The 24,457-nt window shown below is 53.9% G+C and overlaps 10 protein-coding genes across 10 annotated transcripts; 6 read left to right on the top strand and 4 right to left on the bottom strand.

Annotated features, from left to right (window-relative positions):
* Nucleotides 1-231: 231 nt before the first annotated feature.
* On the top strand, nt 232-2,315 carry ACET3X_002773 (uncharacterized protein). Its single transcript, XM_069449553.1, has 5 exons — nt 232-425; nt 474-521; nt 593-680; nt 730-813; nt 863-2,315. The coding sequence occupies exons 1-5, from the start codon at nt 241-243 to the stop codon at nt 911-913; spliced, it is 456 nt and encodes a 151-aa protein (XP_069309320.1). The 5' UTR covers nt 232-240; the 3' UTR covers nt 914-2,315.
* A 186-nt stretch (nt 2,316-2,501) lies between these two features.
* On the top strand, nt 2,502-4,795 carry ACET3X_002772 (uncharacterized protein; the record flags this gene model as incomplete). The annotated part of the gene is made up of 3 exons (XM_069449551.1): nt 2,502-2,777; nt 2,822-3,088; nt 3,137-4,795. The coding sequence occupies 3 exons, from the start codon at nt 2,502-2,504 to the stop codon at nt 4,793-4,795; spliced, it is 2,202 nt and encodes a 733-aa protein (XP_069309319.1).
* A 360-nt stretch (nt 4,796-5,155) lies between these two features.
* On the top strand, nt 5,156-6,833 carry ACET3X_002771 (uncharacterized protein; the record flags this gene model as incomplete). The annotated part of the gene is made up of 4 exons (XM_069449550.1): nt 5,156-6,035; nt 6,085-6,558; nt 6,614-6,736; nt 6,787-6,833. 4 exons carry the CDS (start codon nt 5,156-5,158, stop codon nt 6,831-6,833), a joined length of 1,524 nt encoding a protein of 507 aa, XP_069309318.1.
* A 160-nt stretch (nt 6,834-6,993) lies between these two features.
* Nucleotides 6,994-9,047, bottom strand: ACET3X_002770 (uncharacterized protein). Its single transcript, XM_069449549.1, has one exon. It carries the CDS (start codon nt 8,699-8,701, stop codon nt 7,127-7,129), a length of 1,575 nt encoding a protein of 524 aa, XP_069309317.1. The 5' UTR covers nt 8,702-9,047; the 3' UTR covers nt 6,994-7,126.
* A 662-nt stretch (nt 9,048-9,709) lies between these two features.
* Nucleotides 9,710-11,938, top strand: ACET3X_002769 (uncharacterized protein; the record flags this gene model as incomplete). The annotated part of the gene is made up of 2 exons (XM_069449548.1): nt 9,710-10,744; nt 10,796-11,938. The coding sequence occupies 2 exons, from the start codon at nt 9,710-9,712 to the stop codon at nt 11,936-11,938; spliced, it is 2,178 nt and encodes a 725-aa protein (XP_069309316.1).
* A 378-nt stretch (nt 11,939-12,316) lies between these two features.
* ACET3X_002768 (uncharacterized protein) lies at nt 12,317-13,811 on the bottom strand (the record flags this gene model as incomplete). Its single annotated transcript, XM_069449547.1, has 5 exons — nt 12,317-12,341; nt 12,393-13,200; nt 13,258-13,420; nt 13,481-13,689; nt 13,745-13,811. 5 exons carry the CDS (start codon nt 13,809-13,811, stop codon nt 12,317-12,319), a joined length of 1,272 nt encoding a protein of 423 aa, XP_069309315.1.
* A 1,243-nt stretch (nt 13,812-15,054) lies between these two features.
* Nucleotides 15,055-16,070, top strand: ACET3X_002767 (uncharacterized protein). Its single transcript, XM_069449546.1, has 4 exons — nt 15,055-15,220; nt 15,284-15,603; nt 15,657-15,705; nt 15,755-16,070. Exons 1-4 carry the CDS (start codon nt 15,130-15,132, stop codon nt 15,883-15,885), a joined length of 591 nt encoding a protein of 196 aa, XP_069309314.1. The 5' UTR covers nt 15,055-15,129; the 3' UTR covers nt 15,886-16,070.
* Nucleotides 16,071-17,164: 1,094 nt separating this feature from the next.
* ACET3X_002766 (uncharacterized protein) lies at nt 17,165-19,901 on the top strand (the record flags this gene model as incomplete). Its single annotated transcript, XM_069449545.1, has 3 exons — nt 17,165-17,204; nt 17,341-17,486; nt 17,577-19,901. 3 exons carry the CDS (start codon nt 17,165-17,167, stop codon nt 19,899-19,901), a joined length of 2,511 nt encoding a protein of 836 aa, XP_069309313.1.
* Nucleotides 19,902-19,939: 38 nt separating this feature from the next.
* Nucleotides 19,940-22,475, bottom strand: ACET3X_002765 (uncharacterized protein; the record flags this gene model as incomplete). Its single annotated transcript, XM_069449544.1, has 2 exons — nt 19,940-21,377; nt 21,430-22,475. The coding sequence occupies 2 exons, from the start codon at nt 22,473-22,475 to the stop codon at nt 19,940-19,942; spliced, it is 2,484 nt and encodes an 827-aa protein (XP_069309312.1).
* Nucleotides 22,476-22,899: 424 nt separating this feature from the next.
* Nucleotides 22,900-24,334, bottom strand: ACET3X_002764 (uncharacterized protein; the record flags this gene model as incomplete). The annotated part of the gene is made up of 2 exons (XM_069449543.1): nt 22,900-24,001; nt 24,093-24,334. 2 exons carry the CDS (start codon nt 24,332-24,334, stop codon nt 22,900-22,902), a joined length of 1,344 nt encoding a protein of 447 aa, XP_069309311.1.
* Between the last annotated feature and the right edge of the window lie 123 nt (nt 24,335-24,457).

Raw genomic sequence — 24,457 nt, 5'->3', positions numbered from 1 at the left:
TTTAGGCACTTGACTGCTTCCATGTGATTTGTTCTCACCTCACTCTTATCGTCGATAAGAGTAGATGACGCTGCCCCGCTACGATACCCCGCGTCCCTCGACCGCACGCACTCTCTCACCAAGTAACGCGAACGCAAACGCGTCTCAACGCGTGACGTTGCGGCCCGTGCACCGCCACTCCAACACAATGCTTCCGTCTTCGCTCTTTCTACCTGGGCACAACACCGCTAACGCAGCAGCATGGTCAACGAGACACCCAGGCAGTTTAGCGGTCAACCCCGCTTCGCATCAGCACCTCGACCGCAAGCAACAGGATCGACTGTCTCTGCATCGCCAGCTGCGTCCAGAGCGGCAAGGCTGGGGCTTGGGTTGGGCAAGGGCGCCGCCGGTCTAGGGAAAGGGCGAGCCGGCCTCAAACGGCACATGTAAGTTTACAGCTATGCCCTGGATAATGCAAGACTGATATGTTGTAGGAAAATCCGAAAAGACAATATACGGGGCGTGACCAAGGGCGATATACGGTATGTGTCCCAGGGCACCATCAGCAGAGCATGGGCGCTCTGGCTGCATGGTTCACTAACTCACATCTCAGTCGGTTAGCGCGCCGTGGAGGAGTGAAGCGCATCGCGGCAACAATATACGACGATGTACGCCAAGCTCTCAGAGAGAGGCTGCAGAGGGTCAGTTGCTTGAGGGAGAAGCTGCATGCAGACACTAACGGACTACTAGATCTTGCACGATGTATGCGCCGTATTGGACTCGAGCGGGCGCCAGACTGTCACGGTCAGGGATATCATCCACACCCTTACGAGAGTAAGTTCATGTCCTACTGTCCAGGTGTTGTCGTTAACAATCTTGACAGCTCGGCACTCCGATCTACGGTTTCGATCCGGCTTTCACCACTGCTCGCTGAGTGTATATTGTCCACAGACACTAGATTACCACACGCACGATGTGTGGAGGTGTGTGAATAGACGGATTTAGCATGCAGGATATTGGCGTTTCCCTCCTTCACTAGCGATGATACCCAAATGAGAATTTGCACATCCAACCATCTGCTTTAGTTACCACTTGTCAACAGCCTTCTTCACCGCTTCCATCTGCCCGTCCCAGTCTCTTTGGTTTGCCTCTTCGCTCCAGCGCGTCTTGTACCATAGGTCCAGCGCTTCCAGCCACCTCACCGCATCCCCTCGCATCGTCGCCGCCCCAGACTTGTTTCTCTTCCATGCCTTTTCCACACATCCCATCGTTAGCACCATAACATTGTGGTTGAGAAACCATTGTAACACGGCCTGCTCATGCAGATCCGGCATCCCAAACGGATTATGGAATGCCGACTGCTCAAACGTGTACGTCCATCTGATGTCTTTTTGTGGTGATCTCGAGCACCAAAGGAACCAAGAAGCCAGCCGACAGAATAGCAGAAAATGGGATTTGTGTAGGTCAGACGGCACTGTGTAGATATTTCCAAAGGGCTCGCATGCTTTCCAGTGATCTCGCATGTATCCGTCGATCAACCAGCTCTTGGGCGGGTATGTAAAGGTGTCCTTTATGCTCGGCAAGACGTTGATTTCTAAACGTCGGTTCCGGGATAACAGCAGGGCGCGATGCTGTTTCGGCAGTTCGTCGAGCCATTTCATAACAGGATGGAAGTTGAGGTTGCGGACTGTGAAATTGAAGGCGGTGCTGGTATAGTAGTCGTATGCTGCTTCTATCCTGATCGCACGGCAGATGTGGAGCAGGGGAGGTGGCCGTTGTTGTCCGCGTTTAAGGATTGCGGGCCAAGAATCAGAGATGTGATGTGCCTCTGGTAAGACAAACCTGTATATCAGGCTGCGCAGTTCAGATGGAAGGTCTGCTAAGAGGCATGGCTTGGAGGTATCTTTGGGTGTGATAGGGTAGAGATCGCGATTATAGATGAGCTCTTCTCTTGCCTGAGGTGTAAGAAGAGATGGTCGTTTGAGGGGTTTCTTCGGAGCCAAGGGGGCTTGGGCGGGCTTCCTAGATGTGGTGGATATTCTTGCACTGTGTGGTGATGCTATCGTCGGTTCTGCTGTGGTATGGATAGTGCTCGATGGTTTCGGGCTGGCTTTGGAGGCTGAAGAGGTTGTGGCGCGGGCATACGATGGGGTCGACATCACTGCAATGTGTTCCGTGTGAGCCTGGAAAGAGAGAGCGGAAATCGGATCCTGATATATCACGCAGAAACAGTGGCGATTTGGGTGTTGCTTGTACGCCCTGCTGCATCCAACACTCTTCCCTATGCCGCTTTGCCAAGAATATTACCTTCCGTGTAATTCCGACGCATCTCAAAGCTTTGAGTTTTGATGGATGATGATGCGTGATGAAGCCGAGACGTAACGTTGGAAGAGGCGCCCGGCGCACGTGATAGCGCGAGAGTGGGGCACTTCATCCATGCGCTCCCGTTCGCCCACACTTCCGCCATGCAACACTCACGAGCGTCGTCCCAACTATTTTAATGCGCAGTTCCGCTTGCAAAAATGACGGATGATATGGAGCCTACGCCGCTATCGCCACGTGGAACTAAGAGGAAAGGCGATGATAGTCTCGCCCTTCCTGCTCCGCGCAGGATCAAGGCGCTTTCGCAAGACGTCGTCAACAAAATCGCAGCCGGAGAGATTATTGTCGCGCCGGTCAACGCGTTGAAAGAGCTGATCGAGAATGCTGTTGACGCAGGGTCGACCGCATTGGAAATTATGGTCAAAGACGGCGGTCTCAAGTTGCTGCAGATCACCGACAATGGACACGGCATCGATGTACGTGTAGCTGCACCAGGACCGTCATATACTGACCTCTCTAGAAAGAGGACTTGCCGATATTGTGCGAACGCTTCACGACTTCCAAACTGAAAGCGTTTGAAGATCTGACCTCCATCGGCACGTATGGCTTTCGTGGCGAGGCGCTGGCGAGCATCAGCCACATTGCCCATCTCAAAGTCACTACAAAGACGAAAGAGTCAAGCTGTGCATGGGAAGCCCACTTTGCTGACGGCAAGCTTGCAAGCGCGAAGCCCGGCCAGAGCGCAGAGCCCAAGCCCAAGGCTGGTCGGCAGGGCACAATCATCACAGTATGTTCTCAGTCTTGACTATTTGAGGGTGTAGCTCATGAGATACAGGTGGAGGACATGTTCTACAATGTTCCTTCGAGGCGCCGTGCTTTCCGCTCCGCTAGCGAAGAGTATGCGAAGATCCTCGAGCTGATCGGAAAGTATGCTGTTCACTGCGCGGGTGTCGGTTTCTCCTGTAGGAAGGTGGGCGAAAACAGCGGAAGTATAACTGTGCCTGCTTCCGCTACTGTCAAAGATCGAATCCGGCAGATCCATGGCAGCGCTGTTGCGAACGAATTGTTATCCCTGAACGTCGAAGACGACCGCTGGGGCTTCAAGTGCAACGGCTGGGTCAGCAACGCAAACCACACAATCAAACGGACGCAGATGCTACTCTTCATCAACCACCGATCGGTAGAGTCATCGACGATCAAAAAGAGCGTCGAGCAGACTTATGCCGCTTTCCTACCAAAAGGAGCACACGCATTCTTCTATCTGAGTCTCGAAATTGAGCCTCAGCGAGTCGATGTGAATGTGCATCCTACTAAGCGCGAGGTTCACTTTCTGAATGAAGACGAAATCACAGCCGTCATATGCGACTCGATCCGTGAAAGCTTGAGCAAGGTGGATACAAGCAGATCGTTCATGACGCAGTCGTTGCTTTCAAATCCCAAAGCCCCTTTTGCGACACCTACGAAACAGACTACACCGTCAGCTCCTGCGGCTGCTGATGCATCTGACCGCCGCGTCTCGAAAGCGCCGCAGACAGCAACCAGGAAGCGAAATGACAATCACCTTGTACGCACAGATGCCTCAGCACGCAAGATCACGTCAATGCTGCAGCCCCAGAAATCGGTCGAAGAGATTGCAATGGATGAGGAAGAAATGGAGTACGAGCTCGCGGAAAAAGAACCAATGGCGTGCCGTCTCACATCTATAAAAGACCTCCGCGCAGAGGTTCGAGATGCGATGCACAACGAGCTTACAGATATCATCTCGACACACACATTTGTTGGTATTGTCGACGAGCAGAAGCGTATAGCAGCCATACAAGGTGGCGTCAAGCTGTTTCTCGTCGACTACGGCATGCTCTGCAACGAGTATTTCTACCAAGTTGGTCTTACAGATTTTGCCAACTACGGGTCGATCCGCTTCAATCCGCCTCTGTCACTCCATGACCTACTCAAGGTTGCTGCAGAACATGAAAAGACCAACGCAGGCGACGCGGCGGATGAGGTAGACTGGGACGAGGTTGTCGAAGTCGTCAAGGAGCAGTTGATCAGCAAGGCAGCGCTGCTGAGCGAATACTTCTCAATGGAAATCACCCCAGAAGGCGACCTTTGCTCTATTCCGTTGCTAATGAAGGACTACACTCCCTCCATGGCCAAACTTCCCCAGTTCCTGCTGCGCCTCGGACCACACGTCAACTGGAATGAGGAGAAGGGGTGCTTTCAAACATTACTGCGAGAGATTGCGTCCTTTTACGTACCTGAACGTCTGCCTCTTCCGCCATCAGCACAAACGAGCGATGACAGCAAAGGCCAGGGTACAGTTGCTGAAGAAGATATTGAGATTGCTATCAGACGGAAGAAGCTACTGCGGGCAATCGAATATACCATATTTCCGGCTTGCAAGGCCAGACTAGTGGGCACGAAAGGGCTACTCAATGGGGGTGTGATGGAGGTCGCGAACCTAAAAGGTCTATACCGAGTATTCGAGCGGTGCTAACGCGATGAAAACAGCCCCGAACATAAGAGATGTGTACGGGCATAAGCCATTAATTATCGATATCCCCGGACAGTCAATACAAACTAGTATCAAATCTGGACACTCTTCTCATTGCCGTGGAGCTAAGCGTTGGGACAAGGATCTTGCGGCTGCAAACGTCACCGTAACGCTTCGATCCAAACTCGCTAACACGTCATAGATTTCCGTGCCATCGAGTAAACAGCCCTGGAGGAAATAACCGCAACAACAGATAAAACCAAATGGCCGCCATGCATTTTCCAAGACCAGCAAGCTTTCTTAGCGACAAACTGTGGCCCATCTCCCGTGACATACTTGCGCCTCATCCGTTTCCAATATACCATGACACAACTAATTAATCGCATTCGCCTACCACGCGCATTTCGCCCTCCAGCCCAGATCAATGCAGAAGAAGGCACAAATGGACACCCAGAGACGAATCGTGGGAAAACAGCGCCCGAGGAAGCTGAGAGTGGGAACGAGAAATCGCACCAGTCTGACATGCAACCCGTGGGATTCTGGCATCCCGATCTTCGACAAGTTCGAAATCGTGCTGTCGTAAAATGGGTCATCACGACAGCCTTCTTGATGGCATTCATTCTGGGCGTGCTATCTCTGTACTGGGCGGTGTTCTTCAAGGTCGAGGACAGGCTAAGCCATTTGCTGGTTTACGTTGTGGATATGGATGGTGCGGCACCGTATGACAACACTGGGAACGCGCCCTTTGTTGGACCGGCTATCAAGCAACTTGTACAACAGCAGCTGAGCAGCGGTCAGCCGACACTCGGATGGGGTGTCCGACCTGGTTCAGAGTTCAACAACGACCCGATACAAGTCCGACAGGCAGTCTACGATTGGGATGCCTGGGCTGCTATTGTCATCAACCCCAATGCGAGCGCGCTATTGTACTCTGCCATCGCCAACGGCAACGCAAGTTACGATCCTCTTGGAGCGTGTCAGCTGATCTACCAAGACGCGAGAGATGATACCAACTGGTTTGACTTCATGTTTCCCATCATCAGCCAGTTCATGACCCAGGCGCAAAGTACGGTCGGACAGCAATGGGCGCAGATGGCGATGCAGAATGCAAGCGACCCAGCGGTACTTTCAAATATACAAAACGCTCCCCAAGCAATTAACCCGGCAATTGGCTTCTCCGAGTTTAACCTGCGACCTTTCTATCCGTATATTGCTATCCCTGCCGTATCCATCGGACTCATTTGTAGGTTTGCCCGCACCCTTCACCCATACATTGGCTAACCTGTTTGCAGATCTCATCATTATATCGTTCTTCAGTTTCTCCTTCTACATGCCCATCCACATGCAATACCTCAAGCCTGAAAACCACCCACCGCTCAAGTTTCCCCAGCTCGTCATCTGGCGCTGGTGCGCTACGATATCCGCTTATTTCATGCTCTCCCTCGCCTACTCATTCATCTCGATGGCGTTCCAGATCAACTTCTGGCACACAAATTCCATCACGAGCGAAACGCAAGTCACGAACATGATGGAAGGCAATCCGGTAGCTTATGGAAGCGGGACGTTTGTGGTATATTGGATGCTCAACTTCTTTGGCATGATTGCGCTGGGATTGGCGTGTGAGAATATGGCAATGATAGTGGGTATGCCGTGGATGGGACTGTTCTTGATCTTCTGGGTCATTACCAACGTGTCTACTTCCTTCTACGACATTGAGATTGCGCCTGGATTTTACCGGTGGGGATATGCTTGGCCTCTACATTCGAGTAAGTAACACAGTCACGACATCCTGGGGTGTCGGCTGCTAATGCTGCATTGTAGTTGTCGAGGGGAGTCGGTCGATACTGTTCGATCTACACTCAAGAATAGGTCTGGACTTTGGCATTCTGATCGCCTGGGGTGCAGTAAATACGTTGTTCTTCCCGTTCTGCTGTTGGTTCATGAGTAAGTTCTTGCAGCGCATGAAGTCGCATTCGCATACTAACGTTGAGCAGGGTGGAAGACACAGCATAACATCCATGAGTACTGGCCTCTGGACTAGATTGAACACTTTTCTAGCACACAGGACGTATCTTTGCAGATTTCATCACAACACAATGTGTTACTACTAATCCGCAGCTCCTCTTTACTTTGCCGCCTAAAGTTCTTGCTTGTGTTCTATATCACAAAGTGTATGATATTTCGTAGAAATAGTATAATTGCAGTAAACGAGGGTATCTAATCTTCAAGTTCTTAGTCCAGCCGGACAAACTCCGCGCTATTTAAAGGTCATATATCAGTCATAACTCATAATTCATCCCTCTCATGGTTGCATCCTCTTGACAGCAGCGTCTGTCAAAGACCCATGAATACTTTCCTCGCTCTGGCGGCCTGCAGGAATGCTCCGTAGCTCCATGTCAGGTCTTCAGCACCCCTCATGTAACCTGTCACACGATCGAACTGCTCACTCATGCTGCCCTCAGCATCAACGTGCGTCTTGATGACCTCGAGAAACTGATCGGCCGTGGTGTGCAGTCGCTCAATAACGGAATGGAAGAGTGCATCTGATGAGCCAAATGTGCCAACGTCAACGTCGAGAGATGATGTTGCAAGGAGGGCTTCGAAGAAAGGCAGGCCGGTACCAGAGATGGTCAGATTGCCAGCAACCGAGAGGTGCGATGCGGTACGGTAAAGAACTTCGGCAGCCGACGATGTGCACAGAAACCAGGGGTTACCACCGCGGTTAGAGGTGCCATATCCGTCATATACATCTTCTGGATAACGTCCAATGCCGGTTCCTTCAAACGAGTCTTCTTCTACATCGTCTTGGTCCTGGTCGGATGGACTGCTGTTGATGGGGAACCGATCACGTTGGTCGCGGGCAAGGGCAAGAAGCGAAACGAGAATCTCATCAGACCAGGGTGGGTACACAGAGTCACCTTCAAACTCCTCTGCAGGCAGAGCATGTAGAGAGCCAAGGAGCAACGCGCAATCCAGTCCACTTCTCTCGCTCGACAATGTCTCCACAAGGTGACCTTTCTGAGCATCCCAGAACTTGCCGAGGAAACTCTCAATGTGACCAGCCTGCTCTTGGTACCAGTCCGCCGCACCTGTATCTCCGAATACTCTTGCCAGATCGCTGCCTTCCTTCAAACTTCTTGCGCTGACCATTAGATTGAAGAAGTGCAGGCCCTCGACTTCCTCCCAGAGATCAAAACTTGACTGGTTCCAGAAGTGGCTGACGTATTCCAAGTCGGCTTTGATGACGCTACGCGGCGGCATCTCCGCAGTGTAGTAGGGTCCGAAGAAATCCTCAGATGACTCTGAGCTCCAGAGCGAAGGGTGTGAGGCATTGTATTCACGCAGGTAGTGCATAAGCGTCAACGCCCGTAGCGCTGGCCCGTCCCGCTGAGGCCGTCCCCAGGAGCCAGTGAATGGCGTGCCATCGACGTGGAACTTGGGTTCGCCTAGTCCAGAAAGATCGTCAAATGTGCCTGAAGGGTTCGAGGTGTGTTGAATGGCGCTTGAGAGGGAAGTATACGCGCCGAGGACAGAGGACAACGCGGAACCGCGAGAAGAAGATGGGTCGTCGGCATAGACGTCTACTAGGGTGTTCATAGTGATCGCAGCATCGCGGACCCACTGGAACCAGTAATCTGGGCCCTCCTGGCTCGGACTCGCAATGACCGTGCCATCCGCTACACCCTTCCCTTGGACGTTACTGCCGCCTGGTGCGATGTTTGCCCGGAGCTTGTCTAGCGCTATATGTCCTTCCTTCTCGATCCACGCATCAAGTGTATCCTGTAACGGCTGCTGCAGTGCCTGTGTGCGACTGGCGCCAACGAAATCGCTGAGGCGTGGAACGTGTGGTATCGAGAAGGCATGGCCATGGTGAAGGAGGCCTGCGAGGAGAAGTACGTGAGGTAGCATGGCTGAATAGGGCCGACGGACTAGGTCACTGAAACAAGTGTAGTATAGTGTAATTAGCAACTCATTACTAGCGCAGGATGAAGCAGAAAGCAGAGGAGGAAGCAGAGTAAAAGATTTCGTGAAGCCTAGGGGTTAGTAGCCGCTCAAAGAGGCTCAAGAGCCACCCATGGCCCCCGAGCTTCCAGGTGTCCATGCTTTCGACATCCGCGGTCATCCTTCCCATCGGCCATGATTTTCGATCACGATGATGACGATGAGTCGCGTGCCAGCGTTAGTGGAGCGCGTGGAGCGCGTGGACGAGTAAGAGGCGGTGGAGGCAGTCGTGTGGGCGGTCAATTGTCTTGTTTGACCTGGCGGGTGATGTGTAAAAAGCCACGCGAGCCGGCGCCAACAACGTCACGCGACCCACTTCCGCGGCGCCGGGCATCTGGGGTAAGCATGCAAGGCACTCTTCTGCTCGCTGTGCAACATATGAAAATGCCGAGGTCTGCACATACTTGCACATGAAACTCGAGTTCGAATGTGATGAGAAAGTTACATCATTGCTTGGTGAAGACTTCAGTGTCGGCTATATTATGATTAGTTTGTGAAGTGTTGCTCCTGTGTCTAGGCTACACAGGAAACTGCCCTTTACGCCAGCTGAGCTTGTCAGTTTCGGTGCACACCTGCCGACCATAGTCGTGAATCACAGAAAAACACTATGAACGCACAGTCTGCAAGGCGTGCAGACAGTTGTACAGATTCCGATGTCGCCCGAGGTTCGGATGCATGAGGGGCCCATTCGGCTACTCGCATGTAGCCGCAATGCACGCCGGTTAGTTGCCTATGAGCTCATCTAAGATACTACATGTCTAGATCAAGACTCAACTCGAGTGGATAAGGCAGGAGCGTATTTTTCTGTTGTATTTTTTCTTTCTACAGTTAAGACCTGGTTGTGGTGGTTTTGGCGACCTCTTCCCAGTACCGAATCAGTCTATGACGTTCACATAATAGCCCATTCTATCCGGTATGCTTTCACAGCAAGCGCGTCTCTTGCGCAACAACGTTCAAACGGCGCGAATATTCGGCCATCGGATACCTTGTGCCGCCTTCTCAGTCTCGTCTCGGCGCAACAACTACGATGACACCATTCAAAATCTCAAGATCGGTTCGCACACACGCGTGATATTCCAAGGATTTACCGGCAAACAAGCCACTGCGAATGCAAGAGAGTCGATAGAATGGGGGACCAATGTGGTTGGCGGTGTGAAGCCCAATGGCTCAGGAGAGCATCTTGGGCTGCCTGTATTGCCGTCAGTGAGGGCTGCGATGGAACAATTGAAGCCAGATGCCACGGGAATCTATGTGGCAGCACATCAGGCGACAGCTGCGATTGAAGAGGCCATTGAGGCCGAAGTGCCGCTCATTGTTGCAGTTGCGGAACACATTCCGTTGCATGATATGATGAGAATACACTCGATGCTGCAGTCGCAGTCCAAATCGCGGCTCGTGGGTGCCAATGCCCCTGGTATCATCTCTGCTATTGGAAAATGCAGGATCGGATTTCAGCCACTCCCAACGTTCTCCCCTGGACACGTTGGCATTGTAGCAAAGTCTGGTACGCTCTCATACGAGACCGTAGGATCTCTGACGCGAGCCGGTGTTGGACAGAGCCTATGCATCGCAGTAGGAGGCGATGTGATTGCTGGGACCAATTTTGTCGATGCCTTGAAAGTTTTTGAGCACGACGAAGATACCAAGGCTATCATAATCGTTGGTGAACTAGGCGGTACAACAGAAGAGGAGGCGGCGGACTGGATCAATGACTACAAAAAGCGTGTTAAGAATCCGAAACCTATTGCTGCTGTGATTGGAGGATTCGAAGCTCCGCATGGCAAGGTGATGGGGCATGCAGGCGCGTGGGTTGGTCTGGGAGAAGGCACTGCGGCTTCAAAGTACAAGGCACTTGAAAATGCCGGTGTAACAATGGTAGACCATCCTGCCAAATTTGGTGGTGTGATGAAGGATATCCTTGCAAAGACCGGTGGCAATGTAAAGAGAACAGTATGTCTGAAGTCGAGAGAGAGACCGGATACAGATACTGACCGCGGCCAGGAACAATCGGCAACTCAACATCGCCGCTCGTACCATACTTCAAGCTTCAGACAGCGGCCTGTCGTTTCAGCCAGACCGTCAATCCCGCCTCAGCAAAGACGTTCTCTCCATCTTACCCGGGACCAATCTACGAACTTACTCAAAGAATACAAGATCAGCCTAACCATACCACCCGAGGGCTCACTATCAACACACTACCTAGGCATCTCTCCTGATCGCTCAGCCCGCAGTCCCTCAATCATCTCATCACCCACCGCAAAAGCGTCCACGCTCAACCAGCGCGTCCGTCGCTTTCCTTTCGACTACCGTTCAGGCCCCAGCACAGAAGTTATCCAATCCGCGATCGCACACATGCAACTCGACGCCGCACCACCCAAAGCCAAAGCCCAGACCGTTGAGCTGATCAAGAACCTTTGGACATTATACAAAGAGAAGGAAGCCATAGACGCCCATGTCAAGCTCGCTCTATCCGTAGAGAGTGACGAGATGCTCGTTTACGAACCATACCTGTTCTTCGACGACGCAGCGTTCAAGTCCGGAAGACGACAAACTGATCTGCACACTCTACGCGACCAAGCCTCCATCTCAGCGACAGATCGAGAAGCAGAAGAAGCGGGTATCGTGTATATACCTCTAGGCTCACCTGAATTTCCTGCTGGCACTACGCAGGCAGAGACCCAAACGCCACCTTCTTCTACTGCAGAGCAAGGACCGCGGAATCTCATTGGTACCTTGGTGAACGGTGCCGGACTCGCGCTGAACACGATTGACACGCTTTCTCTGCGTCTCTCTCAACCGCCTTACTCAACTTCTGCTGCTAATTTCCTCGACACAGGTGGCAAGGCGACGTCCGCCACTATCAAGACGTCGTTCAAGCTCATTCTATCCGACCCCCGCGTTTCCGTTGTCTTTGTAAACATTTTTGGAGGACTGACGTTGTGCGACATGATTGCCGAAGGAATCATCATGGCTTTCAAGGAGATTGGAGTAGAGAAGCCCGTTGTCGTTAGATTGAGGGGGACAAACGAGGAGAAAGGACAAAAGGTGTTGGAAGAAGCCAAGCTGCCCATTCATGCATTCGACGACTTTGAAGAGGCAGTCAGGAAGGTTGGAGAGCTGGCTAATGCTAGCGGAGGTAGATGATATCGCTGCGCACACAAGACAATCTCTGAAATCACGAATCAGTAGTGTGATGAACAATGAAAACTGGGGGATATCAGATTAAAATGCTCTACTGTTGACCACCCGGACAACCTTTTCTCCATTCGAACACAGAACGAGTGTCGCCGCTCCCACCTCTGAACAAGTTCCTTTCCTTCCAAAGGGAGCCAGCCACCAATGTCCTTCATGCAATAGCGTACAAGCCTCCCGGACGCCTTATAAAGATCAAAAAGTTTGGGTGTTGGTATCTGCGAAGAAATCGAAGTGAAGTAAAGCACGTGGAACTCAATCGCGCGAGGGAGAGCCTCCAGATACCCAAGACATACGCAGTGTAAGAAAAGTCACAGCAAAATGATCGGCTTATACAAAGTATTGGAAAGCGGTGCTGCGTATTATTAGTTATATGCCTGGTTTTCAGTTTTTGATGGAGACTTACCCGATGATTGCCATGACACCTACGCCAACAAGCGCTCTCCGTGTGACCTTTTCCTTGGTCATCTTCTGCTCGGTGGTGTATGCGACCTTGGCGAGTTTGCTCAGGCGCTCCTCGGCGAGATCTTCAACGTCCAGAACATCTTCGATTCCGCGCTTCGTCGACTTGGTGACCTGCGCCGATGATCCGCTGTCTAGTTTTTGTGCCTCTGCGACCATGCGCTTAGCCTCTTCAATCATGGCAGTAGGGTCTTCCGGCTCAGGAAGCGCGGCGTGGCTGTGTGGGACATCGACAGTGACATTGGTGCTCGTTTTCTCGACATCGCCATTGGTCTCGACGGTCTGCTCGACTTCAATGTGAACGGTGCCCTCCTTGACGTTTGGCTCTGCCTTTTCAATCGCTGCCTCCTTCTCCTTGACGTCGCCATCGACAGATGATGCGATTGACGCAGAAGGTGTCGCGCCGTTGGCGATGATGGTCTGCAGAGCACTCGATGGGGTAGCGACCTCGTCAGCCTTGGTGAGTTCAGGCTTCATCGCACTCCTTGTTGACCGTGACTTTCGTGGGGTCGCAAACTTTCGGCTGGGGGTCGCAGCGCCTCTGCCAGGTGATACAGATCGGGCCGAGCGCGTCCGGGTTGTGCGAAGGCCAGGTGGGGGGAGAGTCGCAGGTGTGGCGTTTGCGACGTCGAACTTGGGAGGCATCTGAATGTGCGTGTTTGATTTATCCTTGTTGCCCTTCTCGATCGGCGCGGGGTCCAAAAGTGCCTCGATCCAGTGACGCATGCAGTATTCGTCAGACAGTGCGAGCGCTATATACCACGTTCGTTAGCGCGGGGTTCAAGTAAAGGTGAAGGCAAGTTACTCACCCTCCTCAGGCGCAATCCACACGCTTCCGGCGACCTCTTCAGCGCCCGCAGAAGGGAAACTCTTTTGGTACTTGCGCTCCATTTCCTCCTCTGCGAGCGAGGCCCAAGGGAACGCAGCCTTGAACATGCCTGTGGCACTAATGTAGCCGTCGCTGCTGCGTCGCTGTTTGTCGCGTTAGTCGAGTGTCTGCGCGAGCTGCCAGGGCTTCTTTTCATCGCGTACCATCAGGAAGTAAGATTCGGGGAAAGCCGAGGTCTTGTTCAATGAGAAAATGCCAGATCCTGTCAGGTCCTTTGGCAATGGAACCCTCAGATGCGCGTAGTCAAACGTGCCCATGTTCTCTGGCTTGGTCGCATTGGTAAGACCACTGATGCCGGGCTTTACACCGAGGTTTGTCTGTCCTAGGCGACGTCTCTCGATGAGGATCTCGACTGCGCGCAATTGTTAGATGGCTAGCTGGAATAACGCGATGCAACGTGTACGTACCAGCCGTGGCATCGGTGGGCTCGAGGAGAGGGTTCTTCCTCTCGGGCAGGTTGCGATGAGAGACCATGGTGGTGATGTCGCGGGTAAATATTAGGAGTTGATCTGATGTGCGCGTAATAATAGGACGCGTATTGGCAATGTGTGAAGCGCGCAGCGCAAAGGCGGTTGCGAGAAGTTTCGGAGCGGTTGCGGACTACGTATGACGCGCGCAATCGTCAGTAACAGTGTACTGGCAGACCGGGTCGCGCGATGGGTGAAAGCAGCTGAGTGCCGACTCGTGAGGAAATCGCGACGTGGCGATGGGGGTGTGAAAGCGCGCGATCGACGTGATGAAGGATGATGCGATGCGACAGAGACAGGAAGGAGCGATGGGTGTGCTATCCCTGTGCACTAGCGCTCCAGGAAGATGACGCCCAGCCACCCCGGACGTGTCTGCGCGAACGCAAAAGTTTCGCGACTCGCTTTGTAGTGTATTTGCCACAGTTTTGTTGCTCGCCGATTGGCCCTGCCCATATTGTCCTGGCATTGCAGGCCCGATGAAGCGTCGCCAGTCTCTCCGCGCGCCTGATTAGGAAAGTGTAGAAAGTCACGCGTTTTGGTACTTTCTCGTGACTTTGCAGCGCGTTGCTCCTGAACAGCACCAACCTTCCATCTCAAACAACGCAAGCGGATAGGGGCATTGACGCGTTGCAAACTCAATTGCTATGATGTTGAAGAGACGCTGCCCCAAAACAAAGTCAGGTCCCGTGATCGTCTGGTCAAATCTCGGGAAATACAATTCCGTAGGCGCCCTCGAGGAATCGTCGAAACCGGCGCTGCGAAGCTGCACACAAAGAAGCGCGTCTGTTCCAAGCTGCTTTCCTGCCCGGGCATCGCCTGGCACCATCACTTTAAGCTCATATCTCCGAGACGGGATGCATACGCTACCACGCATAGCGCTAACCACGTCACGAAGCTCACTGACGAGGCGTGTCGGTCTGGCTGAAGCTCCCACCCTCGGGCGCATTCACCACGGCCCTGCAGATGTAGTTGGCCGGTTCAAAAAGAACAAGCGGGGTTTGGTCTATGCTCGACCTTGAGACGGTTGACACCTCAGGACGCTTCTCCCTGGGAACAGGTCCACGGTAGAGGCAGTTGTGTTGCAGCACGAGTCTGGACAGCCTGCGGCATATCAAAGGGTCCACAGCACTGCGGCAACCAGGAACGTAGCCAATGAGGAGCTCGACGTGCTGGAGCGGTGAATGTGCCCCGCTAACCGCGAGGCTCAACACGAGGCCGCGCCCCTCATTGCTACCATTGACCCTTTAACTTCTCCACAACATTTCTTTTGCTAACTTGCACCAATTCCCTAAGTTTGCACTCCCAAGAAACCACTGACATCAGCCATGGCCGACCACGCAGACGACCTCCACGCCGAGCAGACCGAGGGCTTCAAGGTTGGCGAGAAGAAGACGATTGACGAGTACCAGCAGCTGGGTAGGTTCCACAATGTTTCGGGGAGCTGTATCCTGCATACGTAGCTAACACGCCCTGCTACAGACCAGAACGACGAGTCTCTCCAGAAGTGGAAGAAGTCCCTTGGTCTTGGCCAAGGCAAGGACATCTCCGACCCCAACGACCCCCGCCGGTGTATCATCCTCTCCCTCGCTCTCGAGGTCGAAGGCCGCGATGATATCGTCATCGACCTGCGCGCACCTGGTGCTGTCGAAGCTCTCAAGGAGAAGCCCTTCACCATCAAGGAGGGTGCTCGGTTCCGCATGAAGGCACAGTTCAAGGTCCAACACGACATTCTCTCCGGTCTCAAGTACCTCCAAAAGGTCACACGCATGGGTGTCAGCGAGAAGCTACAGGAGATGATGGTAGGCACACCCGCTATACTAGGGCATCGGACGAGGGCTAACAGTTACAACAGGGCTCATACGGTCCCAACACAGAGGAGAAGCCGTACTATGAGAAGAAGTGTAGGTCAGCCCGACAACGTCCTGCACAATCTACTGACACGCGTCCCAGTCGAACCCGAAACCGCTCCCTCTGGTATGCTCGGCCGTGGCCACTACACCGCCGTCTCCAAGTTCGTCGACGATGACCAGCAGACCCATCTGCAGTTCACCTGGTCTTTCGACATCAAGAAGGACTGGTAATCGGGTCGCCCAAGCTTGGCTAATAGGGGGAATCATGTAGCGATGTGGCGGAAGGTGTCATTTTCTTTCGATTGGAAGCGATGGATATCCAGGGCGGCCTAGGCTCCCACGAAGTAACGAAGCGACGGCCATGTAGATGGACTGAACCAGTCCGGCTTGATGGCGCATACACGGCGAATCAAAACTGCAGGATCCTTTTACTTATGATTACTAGAGCGCTTGTTGTTCATCCTTGGTCTGCGTGTGGCTGCTGATGCTCGAGGCGGTGGAAGAGAAACCACCTTGCTGCTATCTGCTTGGCCGTGACGGTGCGACCTGCCCACGCCCGCTCGCCACTGCCAGATGCAAACCTCCGGGCTGACACGTTCAAGATGGAGACTTCCTGTTCCCACGGATCTTGCGTCTGCGCGTCAACGGAGGGCTCTGGGTGGTTGTCTTCCATGTCTGTATCCTCATCACTGTGCTCTCCTGGACGCTCGCGCTTTCCCTCACACTCGGCAATATAGAGCGTCACACCGGGTTTGAGCGCAACCTCGGCCGCCGCCGCAAAGCATCTAGACAGGCCCTGGGCTGAGAAGGAAGACGTGGGCGCATGTAGAGCGAGTGGATTCACCAAGACGACCCTTTCTGTTTCGTCGGCTTGATTAGCTCCAGACCGAGCACATGCAGTCAAGTAGGCTAACAAGGCCTGCACAGACGCGCAGAAGGCGAGCCTGACATGCCGTGTCGTGAGTAGGTTGTGAAGAGTGGGCGCGACCAGCTGCTCTAGACTATGCGTGCCATGATGGCTGTGACTGTGCAGTGAGGTTGCAAGGTCCTGGATGAACATGTCGCGGCTCGAGCACATGATCAGCAGGGTTGGACATGTGCTGGACTGGGTAGTGAGCACATGGCGGAGCAGGGCCGGAAGGGTCAACGGGTAGAGAACCGTGGGTGCTGGCGACATGGCAGACGGATTACTAGTGGCGAGGCTCTTGGCTGCCATGTGTGCTGGTGCCGTCTGTCATCGGTGTACTGATTCGGGACGGAAGGTAGGCCTTGGGGAACACAACGTCGCCAGCCCCGGTGCCAATCAGCATAGTACCCGCACCCTGACCACCCCACTACCTACGCTGGCCATCCGTCACAACTCCCAGTGCATGCACGTCGGGGCTTTTGATCACGACCACCAGGCCCAGAACCCGCTTCCTCGCCTCCCTGGCTCTGCATCGTCGGCATCTCGTTCGTGGGCAGCGACGAAGCGCGGTCCGAAGCGCTCTCCCTCGCGCAAGTCGCGGCCATGGAGTCCATCAGTCGCATATCGAGCTTGCTGGAGACAGGTATGGCGCCTTTCACAATTTTCATACAGATATCCCGCCTGCTGTCTGCTTCTCTCCCCTGTGCTATTGGCCTTTTTGGACATGTAATTGCCTGCCATGCATCCCTCGAACTTTGCTCACTGGTCCCTCTCCGCAGCCCGCGACCTGACCCTCGAAGCCGCCCGCGACGCCAGCAATGTGCGCCGAGCGCCCACGAAAGAACTGCCCTCGGGCCAGCTCAAGAAGCTCCTCGACAGCAGATCAGAGCGCGATGTGCTCGAAGGACTGCGCAGAGTCGTCACTGTAGGAACACCCCGCCATGGCCGCGGCACTCCCGCAGCGCCAGCCATTGGACGCTGTGGAACGTCTAGTAACTGACTGCAGCGCCTCTAGATGTCCTACCGACAGCCGCCCTCGCAGACGCTGCCCTTCTTCTCCCACGTAATCAAGAATGTCGCGTCGCCGTCCCTCCAGGTCAAGAAGCTCGTCTACATCTACCTCCTCCAGCATGCCGAACACGAACCGGATACCGCGCTCCTCTCCATCAACACCATACAGAAATCCCTCACCGACACGAATCCCCAGCTTCGCGCCCTCGCTCTGCGCGTCATGTCCAGCATCAGGGTGCCTGTCATTAGCCAGATTGTCAGCCTGGGCATCAAGCGCGGTTCTGGCGACATGTCGGCATACGTAAGGAGGGCAGCAGCTCTGGCAATACCAAAGTGCTACAGACTGGACCCCAACACCGAGCCGCAACTGCTCGAATACCTCTCGACACTCCTAGGAGACAAGCAGTACTTCGTAACCGGCGCGGCTGTCTCATCGTTCCTGGAACTGTGTCCGGACCGTCTGGACCTCATACACCCGCACTATCGCTCCCTGGTACGAAAGCTAGTTGACATGGACGAGTGGGGACAGTTGGCTACACTGCGGCTCATGATGATCTATGCAAGGAAGTGCTTTCCGCGCCGGACGAGAAAAGTCAAAAAGGCAGTGGGTGCCAGTACGAACAGCAAGACGAAACAATCGACAAAAGGCTTCTACGACTCAGAGAGCGAGTCCGACGAAGAGGAACAGGAACAGGACATGGAAGAGGTCGCCGTGCTTGACCCGGATCTTGAACTGCTACTCAAGGGCTGCCAATCGCTTCTGCAGTCTCGAAATGCGGCTGTCGTGATTGCGGTAGCCAGGACATACCTATATCTTGGTACCCCGGAGTACCTGACCCAGGCCATCGGACCGTTGGTGTCCCTCTTGAGATCTGCAGGCGACATTCAGCACATAGCACTGTACAACATCGTCCAGGTCTGTCTGACACATCCGGAGCCGTTCGTCAAGTACTACACTCACTTCCTAGTGCGGTCGACAGACGCGCCACACATCTGGCAGCTCAAGCTGGAACTGCTTACTCTGATATTCCCACACGCACCGTTGAGGCTACAGAGTCTGATTCTGGCCGAACTGAGCCATTTCTCGCACTCTGGCAGCCTGGATCCCGCGCTCGTCAAGGAGTCGGTGCGTGCAATTGGACGGTGTTCCCAGAGCCCTGCGACAAGCCCACAGACCTCTGCAAGATGTCTGAAGTTGCTGTTGAAGCACATTGGGTCCGCTGACACTCATCTGGTTGCCGAGTCACTGGAAGTTATTCGACATCTGATTCAACGGGACCCCAACGCACACCGGACGACCGTTGTGCGGTTAGCAAAACACTTGGATGCAGCGACCAGCCCCCAGGCACGGGCGAGCATCATATGGCTGGTCGGAGAGTTTGCGGGCATCGATCCTGAGAACAACATCGCGGCAGACGTTTTGCGCATTCTTGTCAAAGGCTTTGCGGACGAAGCTGAGCCGGCAAAGCTCCAAATCGTGTTGCTAGCAGCAAAGGTCTACGTACATCACCTGGCCGCAAATCCGCCTCCAGAGCCAAAAGCCGAAGAGCCCAAACCGAGTCCGTCGCTCATGGATGATTTCCAGGAAGAGCAAGGTGGCTTCAGGGATGAACATCTTGAGTCGGCTCCGCAAAACGAGGAGCCTAAAGAGGACAAGCCACACATCATCGAGGCACTATACAACTATGTACTCCTGCTCGTGAGGTACGACACCTCGTACGACCTCCGCGACCGCGCCCGCGTGTACAAGGCACTGTTGGCGACACCAACATCAACACAACTCGCGTCGCTCCTGCTTCTCGCACCGAAACCCGTACCACACATTCCGAGTCCAAGTGAAACAAGGAAAGGTTACGTGCTCGGCAGTGCCAGTCTCGTTATCGGCGACGAAGGCGGCGTCGGCGGTCTGCGAGGCTATGATGATCTGCCTCGTTGGGTCAAGGAGGGCGACGAACCAGATCCGGCTCTACGCGATGAGGTCGTCTCAAACTCTTCTTCAACATACGTGTCCGCCTATGAGACTGCAAAGAACATGTCCGCAGCAGAAAGACTAGATGCGGCGGCAGGTGGCAGTAGCAGGATGACGCCTGACAGCATGTTGAGTCCTCGAAGTCTAAATGGCATGGGTGGAGATTCCAGTCTTGGCGGGGCGAGCAAGGCGCCGCAGAAAGAGAAGACGCTCGACGACTGGCTTGCGGAAGAAGAAGATGAGAGTGGTAGTGAGGAGGAAACCGATGAGGAAGAGACAGAGGAGGAGAGCGAGTACGAAACAGACAGTGAAGAAGAGACTGATGATGACGACGACGAAAGAGGCAATCTCATCAAGTAGTCGTAGGCATGTAGATGACATATCATACAACAAGCAGACTATAGTCGCGCCATGTTCCCCCTCTTCCGCATGCTCTTCGCCTTGCCTTCCACAACCCCTACCTCCTCACCATCTAGTTCTCTTTCATCAAACACTGCCTCATCCCAAAGCTTCTCACCAACCAGATCCGCCAACGCCAGCACCCTCGTCTGCACCGTCGCTCCATCACGCCTGTTCTTGCCCTCTCTCCTAGAAGCACTGATCCGCTCTGCAAAGCGCCACAACGGGCCGTCCGCAATAATACCGCCATCAGACCCTCTTTGCGGAGTCCACTCTTCCGCCAGTTTGATAGTAGCCGGCGTCTTGTCTTTGGGCTTGGTAACAAGAACCATGCCTTCTTCTTGAAATCGTGCATACGTATTCTTGAGTGTTTCCTTGTTTACGGCTTCGAAGTAGGAGAGGTCGCCCTGGTGGTACAGTGTCTTGCCGAGGAGTTGTGCGCGGTCTTGGACTTTTTTGAGGTCTAGCCAGGAGGATGTGGATGTAGATGTGTCAAGGGGTGAGACGGGCGGTGCTAGCATCATCAGACTGATGGCACCGAGCCACGCGGCTTCGATAAACGGCCAGATGAGGAAACAATAAAAGTCGTAGTTTTCGCGTCCTTGGGCCCGTTCGGCGGGTGAGAGTTCAATGAAATCGACAGTCTCTTCGCCGAGCTCGGTCTTCGACCGTGACATGGTAATCACACCGTCCTTTTCCAGTCCATCGAGGGTTTTGGCCAGATTGGTGTCCAGACCTTCGGTGGGGAAGATGAATTCTCCGCGGAAGAGTTGAGACAGGAAGTGTACCTGCGCGCGCAGATCGCCGTAGGACATGCGTTGGTACTCTGGGCCGCCACCCTGCTTGACGTGTGTGTATAGCGCTGCGCTAACGAGACTTTGCAAGATGAAGAGGTGGATGGTCATGTTTCTATAAAAGGAGAGTTGGAATCTGTCGACGGCGTAGAATGTATCTTCTGGTAGTCCGGGGACAAGGCCGACTAGGCCAGGTCCCAAGACTTCCAAAGCGCGGTCGACGACGACGCTGGTGGGGAGATTGCCAAAATGTGCTACACGGCCACCTTGAGCGCGAACCCGGTCGCTAAGCCATTCGACACGGCGTATTAGTTCTGATTTTCCGACGCCACGCCCTCTCAGCGTTAGTAGTACAGTACCAACGAGGGCGGTCGGCATTACAACTGAGACGTCGTTGATTTCTGATAGGACTTTGTAGCCTAGTGTACGCAGGAGACGGAGACGGTCTTCTTTAGTATCTAGTTGTTGGGGGAGTTTTGAGAAACGATCGCGTTGCTGGTTGATAAAGGACTTGAGCGACCACGGCTCATGGAAGCGAACGTCTACGCGGCCGAGTTTGAGCGAGAGGACGGAGGAGGCGGAGAGGAAGTCTAGTAGATTTTCTTTGGGCTTGGGCTGGCCGAGAAGTTCGCTGATATATGAGCTGCGGCATGTCAGTATTCTGGGATGGCGCAAAGGTGATCTGGAGAACCTACTCGACCTCGATGACCTTGTCGTACTGGGTCGATACCGGACAGATGATGGCGTCTTCTACTCTGCCACTCGCGACACTATCCAGCATGTAGCTGAGTATGCCAAACTTGGGCGGCAGAAGCTTGCCCGTTCGACTTCTCCCGCCTTCGACGAAACACTCAAGGTTGTATCCGCATTGCAGCAGGGTATCAATGTACGACTGGACTAGCGTGATGTACAGCTGGTCGTCTCCGAAGCTTCTCCGTATCCACATTGCGCCCGCATGTTGCAGGAAGGACCCGAGCACCGGGATGTTCAGGTTGTCTCCAGCAACCACGGTGGGCAAAGCAAGCCCGAGCCGATAGCATATGATTTGTAGGGAGACGTAGTCGACGTGAGAGCGGTGGCACGGGAGGAAGATGATGGATTGTTTGTCTTTTGCAGCCTTTTCTGCAACCGCACGCAAACGCAGCACTTCCTCGCTCGAGACATGCACGCCCTGGTGGTAGGCTCTTGTCAAGAGTTGTGTCGCAAGATAGTATGCGCCTCTTATGAAGCCCTTGCTCTCCATCTTGCAGATCATGGAATCCGTCCAGCCCTCGCTGACCTGCATAAGCGACTCCTCAATCTGCATCCTCCTCTTGGCCTTTGTATCTTTCTCGCCAACACCATGCCCATTTTGCGCCTCTTCGCCCAGCAATCCTTGTTTCGCTTCCACGTCGACGCGCTTGTCTGCCAGTTCGCGAACCTTTGCTACAAGCATCGGATTACTCAACACCCGCGCCTTCATGTCCTCGCTGAAGCCCGAGTAGAACTCGGGCTGCCCAATGTGATTATCAAAGGACCGCCATCCCGTGCCTGAAAAGTGCAGCGACACCTCGCGGATAAAGTCGAGCGGCGAGGAGCGGAAGCGCGCGAAGCTGTGGATAAGGCCCCGGTCGGGCGATTCGTTGTAGCCGGCTGCGTGCAGGTAGACATTGTCGTCGGCGGTTATGCTCAGATCGGGAGCTTGTTCGGGGCTGGAGGAGCGGGCGGTGGAGGATTTGGCATCCTCATCGGAAGACGCCATGATGCGATAATGTCCAGTCGACAGCAACGAGCGTCTCCTCAGGGAAGGGATGCGGCGGAGAGCGCGAATGGCATGGGTGGGAAGCGTGCACGGAACGAATGCGATGCAGATTTCGTCTGGTCTTCGTTCTTCGGTGGTACGACTAACTCTCGAAGGGTTGATGCTATAACGTCGCGAGGCAAGCCATTGCGAGATGCGATGGACGGCGCGAAACGTCAAGCTTGAGCTGAGACCCACTTCCCCGGTCGCTGTGCCTCGGCTTCCCCACAGCATGCCACACCGGCATCCACCATCTCTGATTCGCTCTCTATAGGACCACCAAAACCATTGCATGGTAGACTAACACACAGCTCTATGCTATGGTAAGTCCCAGATAGATACATTCCTCTTCGTCGAGTTGCTGCACACCAGAGCAGAGACCACATCAAAATACCTCCCACAGACTGACTTTCCCGTCCTTGGCTCCAGCCGCAACCCAGTGCTTGAGCCTCGTTTGCTCGTCGCGCTCCATCTGCCGCTTGTTGACAATCTTGCCGCTATGGTCTGCTTCTTCCGGTGTAAGAATCTCTCCGAAAGCAGTTGAGTAGACTCCTTCCTTGTGCCACTTGAGCACTGCCACTTCCTTGAGTGTTTTGGTGCTATAGATACGGATCCGGGAGTCCCAACCGCCAGTCACGAAGAGCCTGCCGTCAGAGCGGACACGGAGAGATTGCTGACCTGCATGTTTCGTGTCGACTGTTCTGTATGGTGATTGTAAAGTGACCACCGGTTGGACTGGCGGAGCTGGTCTAAACTTCGGCAGTGGTGCTGAGGATGCAAGCAGTGAAGATAGACCGCTGGGTGCCGAGGTTCCAGGCTTGTCTTGATTCACATTTTTCTTCGCGAACAGACTTGGTGGAGGATTGGAACTGGACGTATCCGGGCTGTTATCTACACCACCAGACTTGTGTGGCAGCTCTGGTATGCGATGCTTGGCTATGACAGCGTCTGCTGAGGATGTGTAGTAAAAGTCGCCGTCTGGCGAGGCGTCCAATGACAGAACGGGCTGGGAATGGGGCTGGCTGAGGTATACCAGCTGCGCAGTCTCTATACCTGTGTTGGCATGTTCTTCTGCCAGCATGAAAGCTGCCGTAACACCGCCTTCATATCCTGCAAGAAGTAGAATCCTCTGCGTCACTTGGCTGCGGACAAGCTTCACAGCCATGACCATTCCGGTTTCGACTATCTGTATACGTGGGACCCTGACTTTGAGCAGCTCGCCAGGGAAGCTGTACACGTCGATGACTTTGTCATCCGTTGATGGTACTGCCACAAAGATGGGATCGTCTTCAGTGACCGACGTTGGAGAACACTGGTAACACATTGAAAAGGAACAAAAGTTCAGGGTGTTTACGGGCAGTGAATGGAGAAGCCATGGTTTTGGAGTGACTTCCCGGTTTCCATCTTCAGGCAGTGTTAACGAGAGTTTGCCTGCCTCGTCGTCCGGCTCTAGTCGCCAGATTCTTATCCGGTTGTCTCGGCCGTGTCTACACACAATCTGAGTTAGTGAAGCCCCTGAAAACGACAATATTTAACATTGTCCCAAGGTGAGTGGCAGGAGGTCGCAACGGGACTCACGTGATGACTTTTGTTTCTCCCCATTGCGCGAATCCTAGAATGGGACCATCATGGGCTGGCCAGACTGCAAGTGGTCGCTTAGTCTGCACATTCCAACAGACGACCCAACCATCTGCGTCGCCTGTCAACAGCCGGCTGTTCTGGCGCACAAACAGGATACTGTGAATGTGTGCGGCATGACCGCGAAGGATGGCGGTAGGCTGTGCGGGTGGGAGCGTGGCTATCTGGCGCTCGGGGGCCATGAGCAAGCTGAGGTATTAGTTTCGGGCAGGCCGGCACGAGAGACGATCGTCTAGCAGCGATGGTGGGGCCAGTGATGAGCGGTTGAATGTCGGTTATTGAACGCGAACGACAGGTACATGCAC

Source organism: Alternaria dauci, chromosome 2 (genome assembly GCF_042100115.1).
Source record: "Alternaria dauci strain A2016 chromosome 2, whole genome shotgun sequence".
NCBI lineage: Eukaryota > Fungi > Ascomycota > Dothideomycetes > Pleosporales > Pleosporaceae > Alternaria > Alternaria dauci.
The sequence above is the reverse complement of the archived record's forward strand: the minus strand, read 5'-3'. Positions and strand labels throughout refer to the sequence as shown.

Bases quoted from the DNA above. Each gene is read 5' to 3' on its own strand.
- ACET3X_002767 (XM_069449546.1), top strand. From the start codon at position 15,130: ATGGCCGACCACGCAGACGACCTCCACGCCGAGCAGACCGAGGGCTTC. The intron at 15,221-15,283 runs GTAGGTTCCACA...GCCCTGCTACAG, and splicing joins TGACGAGTACCAGCAGCTGG to ACCAGAACGACGAGTCTCTC. The intron at 15,604-15,656 runs GTAGGCACACCC...CAGTTACAACAG, and splicing joins AGAAGCTACAGGAGATGATG to GGCTCATACGGTCCCAACAC.
- ACET3X_002770 (XM_069449549.1), bottom strand. From the start codon at position 8,701: ATGCTACCTCACGTACTTCTCCTCGCAGGCCTCCTTCACCATGGCCAT.
- ACET3X_002773 (XM_069449553.1), top strand. From the start codon at position 241: ATGGTCAACGAGACACCCAGGCAGTTTAGCGGTCAACCCCGCTTCGCA. The intron at 522-592 runs GTATGTGTCCCA...CTCACATCTCAG, and splicing joins GTGACCAAGGGCGATATACG to TCGGTTAGCGCGCCGTGGAG. The intron at 814-862 runs GTAAGTTCATGT...CAATCTTGACAG, and splicing joins TCATCCACACCCTTACGAGA to CTCGGCACTCCGATCTACGG.